Source organism: Lissotriton vulgaris, chromosome 3_1, assembly GCF_964263255.1.
Source record: "Lissotriton vulgaris chromosome 3_1, aLisVul1.2, whole genome shotgun sequence".
Lineage (NCBI taxonomy): Eukaryota > Metazoa > Chordata > Amphibia > Caudata > Salamandridae > Lissotriton > Lissotriton vulgaris.
In genome coordinates, this window is record NC_141689.1 from 1536171475 (window position 1) to 1536184453 (window position 12979).

A 12979-nucleotide genomic window follows, 5' to 3' on the forward strand; every position below is an offset into this window, starting at 1 on the left:
TAGATTATTGCTTTGTCTTTTACAAATAAAACCATATTTTGCAAATCCTGCATCCTTTCCATTAAAATTTCGAGTTTGTATAGTTTTTGTTAGTGAATTAAATACAATGTTCATAATTTGTGTGTTTGCTGTATTTTTATTTCTGTATTTTATGTGTATTGTTTTGAGATTACAATCATAGAAATTACTTTGGCAGGGATCCCCAGCTTCCATTCGTGATTCAGAGGGGGCCCACAAAAGTCAAAAGGTTAAGTACAGCAGTTCTAGAAAACAAGTTCAGTGGAGAAAGGTGGGCGATGACTAATAAAGACAAGCATTTAACCCTTCCGTGGACACATTGTTATTGGCTGGTTTATAGGACTTCTCCGAGTTCTTCACACACATGACATTATTTAAAAAAAATGTTATACATTTAAAATAGAGTTCTAGCTGCATTGTATAGTGATGTTTTCTTTCATTACACTTTTTGACTTTTCTTTGTGTTTCGTGGGCAATCACATTACTATTGAGAGATGCCAGCACCAGGAAAATGAATCCATACATTATCAGACAGTATTCTGAGCTTTTGGATGGCACTCGCAGTACACACAGTCTCATAAAAAGAACTGTATAAGGATTAATCCTATTCTTTGGGTGATGGGACTTCGTGGTCTTTTTCAAGAGTCAACTGCTATTTCTAATTGTAATTATGATTAAAATTCGTGTGCATATGTATATGATGGCTATATCTTCCAGCAGACCCCACACATTATGAAAATTCGCCCGATAGGATCTGGAGACTTTTCACTTTTCCCCACAAGAACTGTCCAGAATAGCCAGGAAGCACCGATGGGAGTCTGCCCTCTGAACTAGACGCTGTGAAATTTTTCTTCTCTTTCCAAGTGAAGTAAAGTCCAATGGGGTAGGCCTCACTGATGTGATGTATTGTTTCTTCTTAACATTTCTGTGATGATCCAGAATTCCCTTGTATTTCTTACCATGACCCATCACATGTCCTGGAGCAACTATTTTCTTCTTAGATAACTTTGTTCCTTTTTTGTGGATTCCCCATGATTCATTCTTTCTCTTAAAGAAAAAGGAGGTGAAAATGTCTAGAGGTGCTCCTTTGCATAGTCCACATGAGGCCAATCTGATTAGATGCACTATTGTATTGTCTCTAATTCTGTGCAGATTGTCTAGGATATTTAAGAGTTAGTGGTCTCCCTTGCCCCCCCATAAGGCCCAGTAAACAGAAGTGTTGTTTTGCATAAGTGGTTTTCAAGCTCCCATGTTGGTAATAGTTGAACTGTTGTACATATAGTTTGCTCATCCATTCTTCTTTTGAGCTGGTCAGCTTTACCTTGAATTTCAATTGCATCTTTACTGAATGCGTACCAGTATGGCCTCAGATCAGCTCTTGCATTGACAACTTCAATTTTTTCTCTTTCACAAACCCACCCACTTTGCCCCTGCTGACGACTGACTTTGTTGACTCATTTAGGTCTTTCAGGGGACCCCCTTGAAGTACCTATTGGTATCGCTATGTGAGCCCTTCATTGCGGATGACATTGATAGACGTTCCTGCACTGATTATTGCCTTTTCCCTCTGCTTCCAACCATGTCATCAGCTCTGTTGCTGCTTGACTCTGAATGCTAGTTCTTTTATCGGTTGTATGTAGGTCAGTGTGATTTGGTATCAGAATCATGGTAAGTATACATGAGCAGATCTTTAGCTTGCCTTTGTTCTGTACCATGTTTATATCCTTCTGCCAGCTGCTGTCTCCTACGTGGCTCAGTCTTAAGTGTAGCTGACATCTTTCCTCCTAGGATTGTGTGTATGGTCAGTTCATACTTTGTGTCTCGGGACACCCACTGTTTGGTCGCTATTGTTGAGATTGGTGCAGAAGGCTAGAGAGGCTCCACAAGGTCAATTGCTTTGTGGGATGGTTCCTATTCTCCTGACCTTCCGTTTTCTCTGTGTACTTCTGCACTACATGTGATGCCACCTCCACTGAGCATATCAACCATAGGGGCTTCCCGAAACACTCTCATTCTGGGTGCCGTCTACGCTGCCCGGGGTGACATGGTGGCTCAGCGCTCCTAACACATCTGCTGGGTTACAGCCAGTTGCCTTTTTACCATGCCACTGAGTCATTTCCCAGTGCCCCGTCTAAGATGTTAATGAGAGGAAGAGTCTAGAATCTCTTCAGTGCTGTTTGCCCTAACTCCTGTCCTGAACCCTGTTGAATCTATGTGTGGCTCCTTCTCCCTCAAATACCTGCCTGCAATTGACTACCTATGCTCTTCTTGCACCAGCTCTGATAAAAGGTACCACTCCGGTTCCTTACAGGTGGGTGGTTTCATCTTACTTCCTACTTCATGGTTTAACTGTGATCAAGCTGTGATGGAATCCTAGTCCTTTTTCCCTGTATGTGCAATTTTTCCAGGTGGTGGCTCTTCTCTGTTCAGAGGTTTGCCGCCGTGTATTGCTTCGCTACCTCACCAGCCCCCTTTATTTTGTTCTCGAGCCACCTGCGGGTGACACCACCCACAGGCTGAAGTATTTGTCAGGTGAAAAGTGTCTGCTGGAGGCCTCCACTTGAACCCACTGCCACAGGGCCTTTTATATTCATTAGGCCCGGCAACCTCAGGCTTCAGAATGGCTCCTCTCTTCCTCATCTTAATCTCATGGGGACATTCGAGAACTCCTGCCAGCCCCAGTGTCTGTCTCTGATAACACCTATGTGTTAGAAATCAATAGAAGCAGGGACTGGTTTGTTCGAGCTGCTGTTATGTATCTTTAGGACCCTGTAGATTCCCTGTGTGGTGCAACTTTCTGCTACCGCCCTTATGTGAAGTGCCACACTTGCTCTGGCCAGGCTTGTTCACTGATGAAGGTGGATGATTCAGCTCTGCAGTTTTAATAAAGTTCGAAGATTGTCATAAACAATATTTTGCATTTTTTAAATAACCAAGAAAGGATTCTCCAGCCTTAGGTCGTCAGAACTGCTAAACCTTATTTTTTGGTTGTTAAGATATAACCTCCTTGCGCGAGTAGTGGTTGGTTTGCCTCTGTCTTAGAAGCATTAGGTGTCTCATTTTCTTCATTTGCCTGCTACTTATGGTTCAGCCATGGTTTTACCTTTATTTATGAGTCCTCCCTCTTTGCCCTTTAATCAATTCCACATGAAACGCTCACTTTGAAGGTTATTTATGTGCTTCTGTTATTTTATCCAATAGTCTGAGGCGATTTTTAGTGAGCTTTGTACATTGTGTGTCATCAGGATATGTGTAGTATGTATGCTTCTGTTTTGCAAGTCCTTAAGTGAGAGCCTACTTACACTTTAAACAGTGTATGACTCAGTGTTTTTCCAATAGGTGTGGGCGGAACTCGGGGAGTTTTACTCTATGGACTTCCTTGCAGTTACATAAAAGCTCTGCGTGAGTCCGTGGAACTCTGTGAATTGGCGGAATTCAGCACGTAGGTCTGTCCTCGCTGATTTTTAGTGGTCGTACATTGTTCTGCTCTGTAAAATCACTGCGAACAGCACCACACGGTGCGCCAGAGGACATAGCTTCCTTCTGCTGCTTGAGTAGATTTTCTACTCAAGCAGCAGCTTTCTCAGCGGGAACAGTCGCAACCTGCCATGAACACCCACTTTGAGAAGTCTTGCTGGGGAGCGTTCTAGTGCATGTATATCGCACTAGGGATGTAAATTCTAATTCGCCAACTCCGAGTTGGGGAGCCGTACATGAGAAGAAACTCTGCGGTTGGCAGAGTTTTGCCAGAACTCCACGTTCCAAGCAGAACACAGAGTGGCATAAAACTCCACGAACTCTACCAGTGGAGCAGACTTTGTCACCCACCCCTACTTTTCACCAGAAGTATAGTTTCATTAAAAGCTGCACGCCTTGGATTGGAATGTACCATTGCGGTCTAGTGCTGTGTGTAACTTGTTATCAAAATTGCAATGGAAATCCTGGAAAAAATGTATATAGCTCTGATCCTTTCTCGTTTAGTTATCAAAGAAGATTGTCTCCAAAAGGGCTAACCCTTGGGGGAGAGGATGTGGCCTTATGACTTGAACGGTCGATCTCTAAGCTAGGGAACTGGGTTCGAGTTTCGGCAGGGACGCTCAACATCCTGTAATTCTGGGCAAATCACTTAATCTCCCCATGCCTAACAAAAACAAGCATTTGCAATGCAATAGGTCTCGGATTTACTAAGTTTGAGCTATTGGCATTGTGAATGACAATGCCTTTTTTATGATTTGGTTTTTAAAACATAAATAAAAGGTATTGCCATTTACACAGGCAATAGCTGAAACTTATAAATGCGAGACTATTGCATTGCAAATGTTTGTTTTTGTTAGGCATGAATAGATTAAGTGATTTGCCCAGAATCACAGAATGTTCAGCGTCATTGCCAAGACTCAAAGCCGGTTCCCCAGATTGGAGGTCGAGCCCTAGCCTTAATGCCAACTACTCTCCCCAAATCTAATTGAGTCAATTAAAACTGGTTCCCTTGCATTGTGCACATGTTTTTGAAGTCTATCCACATCAGTTGTTAATTTATCAATAAGCAAGTAGAAAGCCTTGTGTATGCACTGGACACAGGCTGTACAATGTCTCAAGCCCGACAGATCGTTAGTGGGTTTTGTACAAACCACGTGTAACAGGATTTTTCCACCTAAGTTTACAGTTGTCCTTCTATAGTTACTTAAATAGCAGAACGGCCAGTAGAAAGGCAATGCCGCGAGTCCACCAATGGGACTCACTGCATTTAAAATGCAAATCACTATCATAGGTCTATGCCACAGCAACACATTGTGCTTTTAATGCATATGCTTTAATGTTTTAATTCTGGGTCTTGCACACAATGTTAGAAGTGAATAATCCTTTATTACACTGAAGTGGTGATGCTGTGGTGGCTGTGAGTGATGCTGTGGTGGTGCTGACTGATGATGTGCTGATGTTTTTTGATGCTGTGGCGCTGTAGAGTAATGCTCTGGTAGTGCATAGTGATGAAGTATGAATGTATGGATGGATAGAAAAAGGAAGACAAAAGAGAGAAAGATGGATAAGTGAAGGAGGGATGGAGGAAAGAAGGCTGGCGAGAATGAAGGATGGGTGGATGAACAGAAAAAAGAATTGAAAGAAAGCTGGAGAAAAATGACAGAAATAAGGGTAGAGAAGAGGAATGAAAGAAGGAAAAAAGACATAAATAAGGATAGAGAAGAGGAAAAGGGAAATGAAAAAAGACTGATAGGAGGATGCAGGGCAATGAGGACATTTCAAAGTTACCTCAGGGCAAACTCTGTCCTGAACGGCTTTCGGTCGGGCTCATCGACTCACCTCACTCACTGACTGACATTTGAAATATGTTCAAAGTCGGGAGTACAGACTAGCAGAGCTCTAAAGTGGCGTAAAGGCACATTTACCAAGAAAAACAGACTAGCTGTATGTTACGTGGCATCTGACACTTATAAGAAACCCAATGCCATGAGGTTTTCAACATGCTTTCTAGCTGCCGTGCCCTTCATTAGTGGCGCCTCCTGGTGCCGTAAGAAGTTTCACTTTCTCTTTCCCTACAATCATGAGAGCGGCGCGGAAGCACTGGGCAGAGGGCTCGCAGCGAGCCGCGGCAGGAGTGGGTCCATTGTGCCGGAAGAATGGACTACTTGATTGATAACATTGGAAGTTTATGGAGGAGGTTACCATGGTAAAAGGGACCCGGGAATGGTTCGCCCGGAAATGTAAGTGCCCGAGGCAAGACGTGGCTCCGCAGGGCAAGGCGGGGACTGGCACTTATGTATTAGATGCTGAAGGTCTTGGCGTGGCAATCATTCACCCCCTCTGGCACCCTTTTGTGCTGTCTGATTCAAGTGCTGGACTGTTTCAGCCATTTATCCTTACTGCACACAGTTTGCATAGGGTTGGCGTGGAGCTGTCAATGGTGTTGGGCTTGACTTCCTTGTACCGGTTTTCAAAGCAGTTTCACTTGCCACTTGAGCAGAGGGGAATACATTTCTTTTGAATAGCTTCCAAGTAGCCTTCATGTCATTCCTATCATATCGACCATTCCTGTTTTTTTAGTCAAGACAGTTTTTCATGCTGGGACTCGTAGTTTAAATTTTAACATGGGAAGTATGGGATAAAAGTATGTCCCGTAACGGCGAAGTTTCGAAAAGTGAAAATCTAGCTTGTTTTGTTTGTAAAGTGTCAACTTCTAAAACATAATATGCAAATTTTAAATTCTAAATACTCTGCTTCTTTTCGGGCGATGCTTTCGAGGTTTGAGGTCACCCTGGAGCCCTACAGCGGAAGGCTTATTCTATAAATCCTAGAACTCCATTATCGGTCGTTTTTCACCGCAAAAGGGTTCGAATTAGTAAATCCGGATTTGAGGAATTTTACGATCCGGCTCAGTTACAATGTACAACTATAGAAAACATGACAGTGCGGCTAGTTTTTAGTGGTGCCATTTCTTGCTCAGTGATGGAATATGGGTGTTTCCACAGGGAAGAGGGGAACTGAACCTCACCCTTGTGCCTCTGATGGGCACCCCAAAACAGAACTTAGTGAGCAGTCACAAACATTTCCACCCGGCATTCGTGTACTCAGTTAACTTCAGTACACACAAAAGCTGTACTAGGAGTACATAATGCATATGAAGATGCGCAAACAGAAACACTACTTTCTTAGAGGGTGAGGGGGAATCCTTCTTTTGGGAACATGATTCTCATGTGAAGAGAAAATGCAAATGAGTGGCGCACGCGCCACAGCCAGCCACGTGGTTTAAATTATTGCACCCGCGTCTGGGCACGATAATTGGAATCACATGGCCTATTAGTGTCTATTACTCGCACAAAGTGCATAATAGACACAAATAGGCCATGGGCGGAGCAATGCCTCCGCCTTTGGCCTATTGCGTGCCGTCTTTGGATAAACACACACGCAAAGGCCAATATCGGAAGCCAAAAGGAAAAGCACAGGCACGAGCGTGTGCGATTCCAGGCTGCGTTTTCAAACCCCAGACAAAAGGGCTCTCGTCTGCGCATTCAGTGATGCGCAAGGCCTAAAAAATGGATGTGTCCGTCTGTAACGCAAACGGTGCTCATGTAAAGCGCTCTGAAAATCCGGGTAAAGTTTGCGCTATAAAATACTCTGATAAAAAAAGAATTACCCTCATTGTGTAAATCGAGAGGTTAAACAGTCATTAAAGTGGATGTGCCTATTTGTTCTGGGCACGTTGGTATATATTGTGTTAGGCTGACTGTTAGTAGATTTAGCAGAGCAGTCATGGTTTATCTTAAATTTCACTTCTCAATTGCCAAACCCTTCAGGAATGTTCAAAATAGTATCCTTTATCAATTTAGTAGGATCCAAAATTGCAAACCCTACTAAAAGGATAGATTAAAGAAGTTAATTTTCCAAATAGTAATATCTCCTTTTTTCTTTTGTCCATGCCTTTCTATCTCAACTGCATGTCAGTGTTCCAGTCCGAACTGATGCAAGAGTTTTGCAGCTCTTGGCGAATGGAAATTAGCATTTCTCCACCCTGGTCTAGACCCTTGACTACTCTGGTGGTTGTGCTCTCTGTGGGCATTCACCTCAGGGCGTCACCTACATTATCAAAAGGATCTGTTCAGTCTTGCTTTTGCTTATGTTTCTGACCACTATTAACTGAAGATAAATACGGAGGTGTTAGAACCGGCTGTCTCTAGTTGGCAGAGGTATGCACTTCTGACAAATAGGGACACACCTTTTCTAGTCAGGGCAAGGGGATCACACCCTTTGATAACCCCTGCTCACCCCCTCGGTAGCTTGGCAGAGCAGACAGACTTATCTCAGAGGCTGTGCGTTAAGCATTTATGACCACATACGGTAATAAAGTGAATACACTACAAATGGACACAACACAGTAGTATTATAAAAATAAGGATTTTTATATATGGCTTAGCACAAGACCAAATAACGACAAAAATATACACAATCTTAATAAATACTCTTGGAAGGGAAAATAATAGTTCAAAGGTAGTTTCTTCTTTAGCACAAAGTCTTTCGGATCAAAAGCAACTCTTCTTCCTGGAAACACAGTTCTTGGCAACAATGTAACCCACACGGGAGTCACACGACGTCGAGGCAAAGTTAATCCAAAGGTTTGGCGTCGACCGCGAGGAGAGCTACGCCGAGCCCGGAGTCACACGGACCCCCAACAACACAGAACCTTGGAAAATGAAGCGCACGATGATCAGGGGCGTCGAGCAATCCGGCGTCGCGTCTTCGGTGTCGATTGGGCCTCAGTAGTCGTCGATGACGATGATTCTGTTGCAAGAGTGAGCAGCGCTCAAGGCGTCGAGAGGGCACGAGGGCAATGCGATCAGCAGCGGTGCAGACACGAGGTCCCTTGGAGCTGGAGCCGAACTCACTACTCGCTGGTGTTGCTGCTGGCGTCGATCGGGCCCGGCGTCGAGGAAGCGGGACACTGGAGCCGTTACTCACTATGTTGAGCTGGTTTCGGCGACGTCCGTCGGCGTCGAGATGCTGGTTCTTTCAGAGGTGCTGGATTCACAGGTTCCAGCAAAGAGCACTTAAAGCAGATGAAGTCCTTTAGCCCTGTGACTTCAACAGGAGACTGGCACTCTTCCAGCCCTTGTAGATTTTCTTAGCAAAGCGTGAGAGTACACACACAGTTCCTCTCTCCTGGTTCCTTGGCAAAAATAAAGAAGCACTGCAGGATTCCCCCCAGCAAACAGCACACTGGCAGAAGGGGTAGGCAAGTCCTTGGATCAACAGGCTTCTTGTCCTTGGTTTCAGGGTTTCTTGTCAGAAGTGATCTAAATTCTTGGATCAGGGGTCCTTCTCTTATACCCCTTTTTGGCTTGGATCCCTTTGTCCATGCAGGGGAATTTCCCAACATCCTGGGTCTGTTGTGGGTGGAGTCAGGCAGAAGCACCTGGCCTATTCACTGAGCAGGGTTGGGTCCTCAGACGCCCAGCAGGAGGTGGAGCCAGTATTGTCACTGGCAGGAGCAGAGCTATCGGCCTCCTGGTAGGAGGTGGGGCTAGGATCGTCCATGGCAGGCACAGAGCCATCAGCCGCTTGGCAGGAGATGGAGCCAGCATTGTATCAGGCAGGGCAGGCTATCAGCAATTACTCTCCCCCTACTCTCAACGCAAATGTCCCACTCATCCCACACTGACTCATCCAGACCTCTGGAGCCACCCAGCTCCTGTCACACACACGCAAAACCATCAGAAACCAGAAATGGTTAGACAAGAAAATAGATACTTTCTAAAAGTGCTATTTTCAAACCCAGGGTCCAAAAACCATCCACACCAACGGATGCGTAATTAAACCCCGGGTTCAGGGATACCAAACTCTACATTGCACCAGGCTCCCCGAGCCAGCTAGGATTATAGCATTAACAATCCCGCCAGCCCATTCTAACTAATGGAGAGCAGGTTACCTCGCAATAGTGAAAAACGAATATGGCTGTAATTCACTATTAGGACATGCCAACTTGGTCAGGCTTGTCCTACCTAATACTTACAATGCACCCTGCCCGTGGGCCTACTATAGGGGTGACTAACATGAAGTTAAGGGAAGGTTTGAGGGACTGGCAAATAGTTGTACTTGCGCAGTCAGCGTGACAGTACCGGACTGCACGTGGGTCTGGCAATGACCGACCCGTAGACATTCTTTTACGAGGCCGCTCTTGTGGGTGGCACAACACGTGCTGCAAGCCCACGAGCGGCATTTGGATTTACAAGCCCCGGCACTCCTGGTGCACTAGACTAGGGACTGACAGTGAACCAAATAAGCCAAACATGGAATTCAATCGATACATCAATTTAACATAGGGAGCACTTGCACCGTGGCACTGATCAGCAGTGGCACAGTGCCCAAAGCATTATCCAGCAAAAACATCGTCAAACAGCGGAGGCAAACAGAAAAAAATGGAGGAGAGACTCAAGCCAATGATGTCCGGTCTAACAGGAGGGAAAACGTCAATGTAGGTGTTATGAGCAGGCATGGAATAAAGTCTGCTTGGTCCAAAAAAAACAGGTGACACCCTATTTGGAGAATAAAGAGAAACGTGTTTGCAGGGTAAGTATAAACTCGTCATTGTAATCACTTAATACATTTGTGATGTCTAACATAACATTTATTTTGTCCTGTTCCACGTGGTAGACAAGTATAATGCTCTGTGTTGCTATTCGTATTAAGAGAATGAATACTTTTATTATACATTAGTCTTGAAAAAGTAGGCCTAGGCTTGATAAAATAATATTGTTTTTCTTTTTTGCCTTGTAGCTGTACGCTATTCCTTGGTTTCTCACTATGTTTACACGTGAGTAATGTTATATTCTTTCTTTCTCCCTCTCTACTAATTATTGCTGTCATGCCTCTGTAGCTGTAACCCATTTGCATCGTTTGTAATGCTTACCACAACAAAAACAGAGCATTGTGAGCCAGAATAAGTTTGTGCTTGCATGCTCTGCATATCTTTTGTAGTGCTGCTTTTCTTGCAAATGGGATTAGATGGAGCCCCGATGGAAAATCAAATTTCACTCGCTTCAGAAATGCTGTTAAATGTAAGAATATTTTACGTGTATTTAATTTCTGAAGCTCCAAATTACATTATGACACTATGATGGTGTGGTTATTTACTGCTTGACTAAATGTATTAATCGTGTATTGTTTTAACACATTTGTAGTGCATGCACTTTAAAATACCTACTAAATTACAACCTTTTTAAGCTGCAAAAATATGATACTCACTTAGCACTAAGGAGGGCCAAAGAAGCATTATTCTAAAAAATCTGATAGAGACATCTAGCTGCAGATTCTTTACCTTTGAATTTCCCAGGTGCCAGACTGGATCCAGAAGATTTTTCTTCGAGCAATACCCCTGGGTGACAGTAGGTAGCATTGGTCGGCTTCGTATGATGTCGTCAGCGTCACCTATATATATATTACCTTAGCGCGCTGATGTCGGTCTTTTCTTTCCAAGCCTGTTAAGGGCTTTTCCGTGAAGAGAGCTACCCTCTGTTACTTTTTGACAGGCTCCTTCCCACTTTTGTCAACCTTTTTGGTATGTAGGTTTTTCTCAAGTCTAGGAAGACTTCTGGGTTCAAACCGTGCGGCGCCTGTCGCCATGCCATGTCGGTGAGGGACCGGCACCTGGTTTGCCTGTGGTGCCTGGAAAGTGACCATGGCTTGAATTTGTGTCCCAACTAATAAGCCACGGCTTTGATGGAGCAGTCCCTTAAGCTACTTGCGGCCTGACAGTTGTCAACGCGTCGCACCACCCCTAGGAGATCTCGTTCATGGCTCCGGTCGAGTGGTAGGTCCGGCTGCCGCTACAGGAGTCTTAAGTCCTCTTCATCCCACTTCAAATCATCAGGACACTCTAGTAATAGCACAAGAAGTCAAAGCGTGCTTCAACTTCTCCCAGTCCGTTGATTGATGTGACTGAGGAGCCTCGGCATCTAGGTCTAATTATTCAGAATCTGCGCCTGGGTCAGCCCTTTGCCTCCACGATTTTCCGGGGAGCTGGAGCGACCCACACCCAACATTGACAGTTTTATGAGACCATGTGCCTCATTTGTGGAAGGCCTGACCCTACCAATGCGCCTTCGGGCCAATGATAGGGGGCTCTGGCCTCAACATCCCCCTATGGATCCCTTAATGGATCCGGTCCAGTGTGGGTCGTGCCATTGCGACCTTTCTCAGTGCCAGCCCTTTGCCAATGCTCCCGGCTGCTGGTGCCCCTGGCAGCGCCAGCCCCATTCTGACCCCCGTCGACCCAGAGCTGGTACCATGTCAACCAATGCCAATACCGGCGCTGACAGAACCTCCAGTTCATAGGTCGTTTCCTGGGCCCTGTTCTGAGGGGATAAAAGTGGGGGAAGATTGGGAGGGATCGCTGGAGCCTTTAGAAGACCAGCCTTTTTAGGAAATTGATTGATATGAGGAACTGAATGAGGCCAGTGGATTGCACACCTCTCCAGATTCTGGCATGCTTTCTCCCCCTACCGAGGTTATGGTTGAGGGAGTGTCATTTACTATGGTGGTGTGAAGGGCGGCTGGGGTCCTGCACCTTCAGCTCCCTTCCGTGGTGGTCAAGACTAATATCTTGACGGCGTTCCTGCAGCCTGGTGTCTCCTCTTTAGAACCCTTGGTGCCCTTTAATGAATACAGATGTCCTACTGGGAACCTGGTTCAAGCCCAGCACAGGGGCTCCTGTGAATAGAACAATTGCCCCTGGCCACCACCCTGGTCTGGGCGACCCAAGCTTCCTCACTACCCACTCTAACCCAGAAAGCTTGGTGGTCCAAGCCTCTACCTCCCAGGGCGTGTTCCCTTCTGCTTCCCCAAACAGGGAATCCAGGAGGCTGGATAGTTGGGGTAGGAAATGTTTTTGTTCCACCAGCCTTGCATTGCGGTCGGTGTACACAGCATGCTCATTGGGCCGTTATTCCCACCCTCTGTGGGAAACGTGTGCACAAGTGCCGCCACAGGTTCCGGAGGATGCCTGGGCCATCCTCTCTCAAGCAGTGACAGAGACGAGAGATGCACCATCCATTATGGTCTCAACACAGTCACTCTGAAACACCATGTCTGGTTGAGAACTTCTGGCTTTTCGTGGGATATTCAGGCCTCTCTCAGGGGCATGCCCTTTGATGGCATCCGTCTGTTCGGAGACATGGCGCTGGAGCGCTTTAAGGACTCGTGGGTTGCAGCCAAGTCCTTGGACCTCTCAGTGGCCACACACACACCCACAGTCTGCCTTTTCGTGGCTACGGAAGGGGCTTTGAAATGCATCAACCCTATCCCAGCCATAAGACTTCGCAAGTTCCATAACCTCTGTACGGCTGAGGGCACGGCTCGTTCCGACTCCATGGGTTGGGTGTGCAGAGGTCGGGTCAGTCCACTCCCCCACCCCCCGCAGCAGCCTCAGCCTCCAAACCCTCCTAGTCTTGCCCTTCCA

General features: G+C 45.7%; 1 protein-coding gene across 1 annotated transcript in view; it reads left to right on the plus strand.

Annotated features, from left to right (window-relative positions):
* The window catches only part of TBCK (TBC1 domain containing kinase), a 1513148-nt gene that overhangs the window by 892915 nt on the left and 607254 nt on the right, over positions 1–12979 (plus strand). The window contains exon 21 of the mRNA XM_086962029.1: positions 10300–10336. Coding sequence (XP_086818155.1) covers positions 10300–10336 — 37 coding nt within the window. The remainder of the gene's footprint in view (positions 1–10299; positions 10337–12979) is intronic.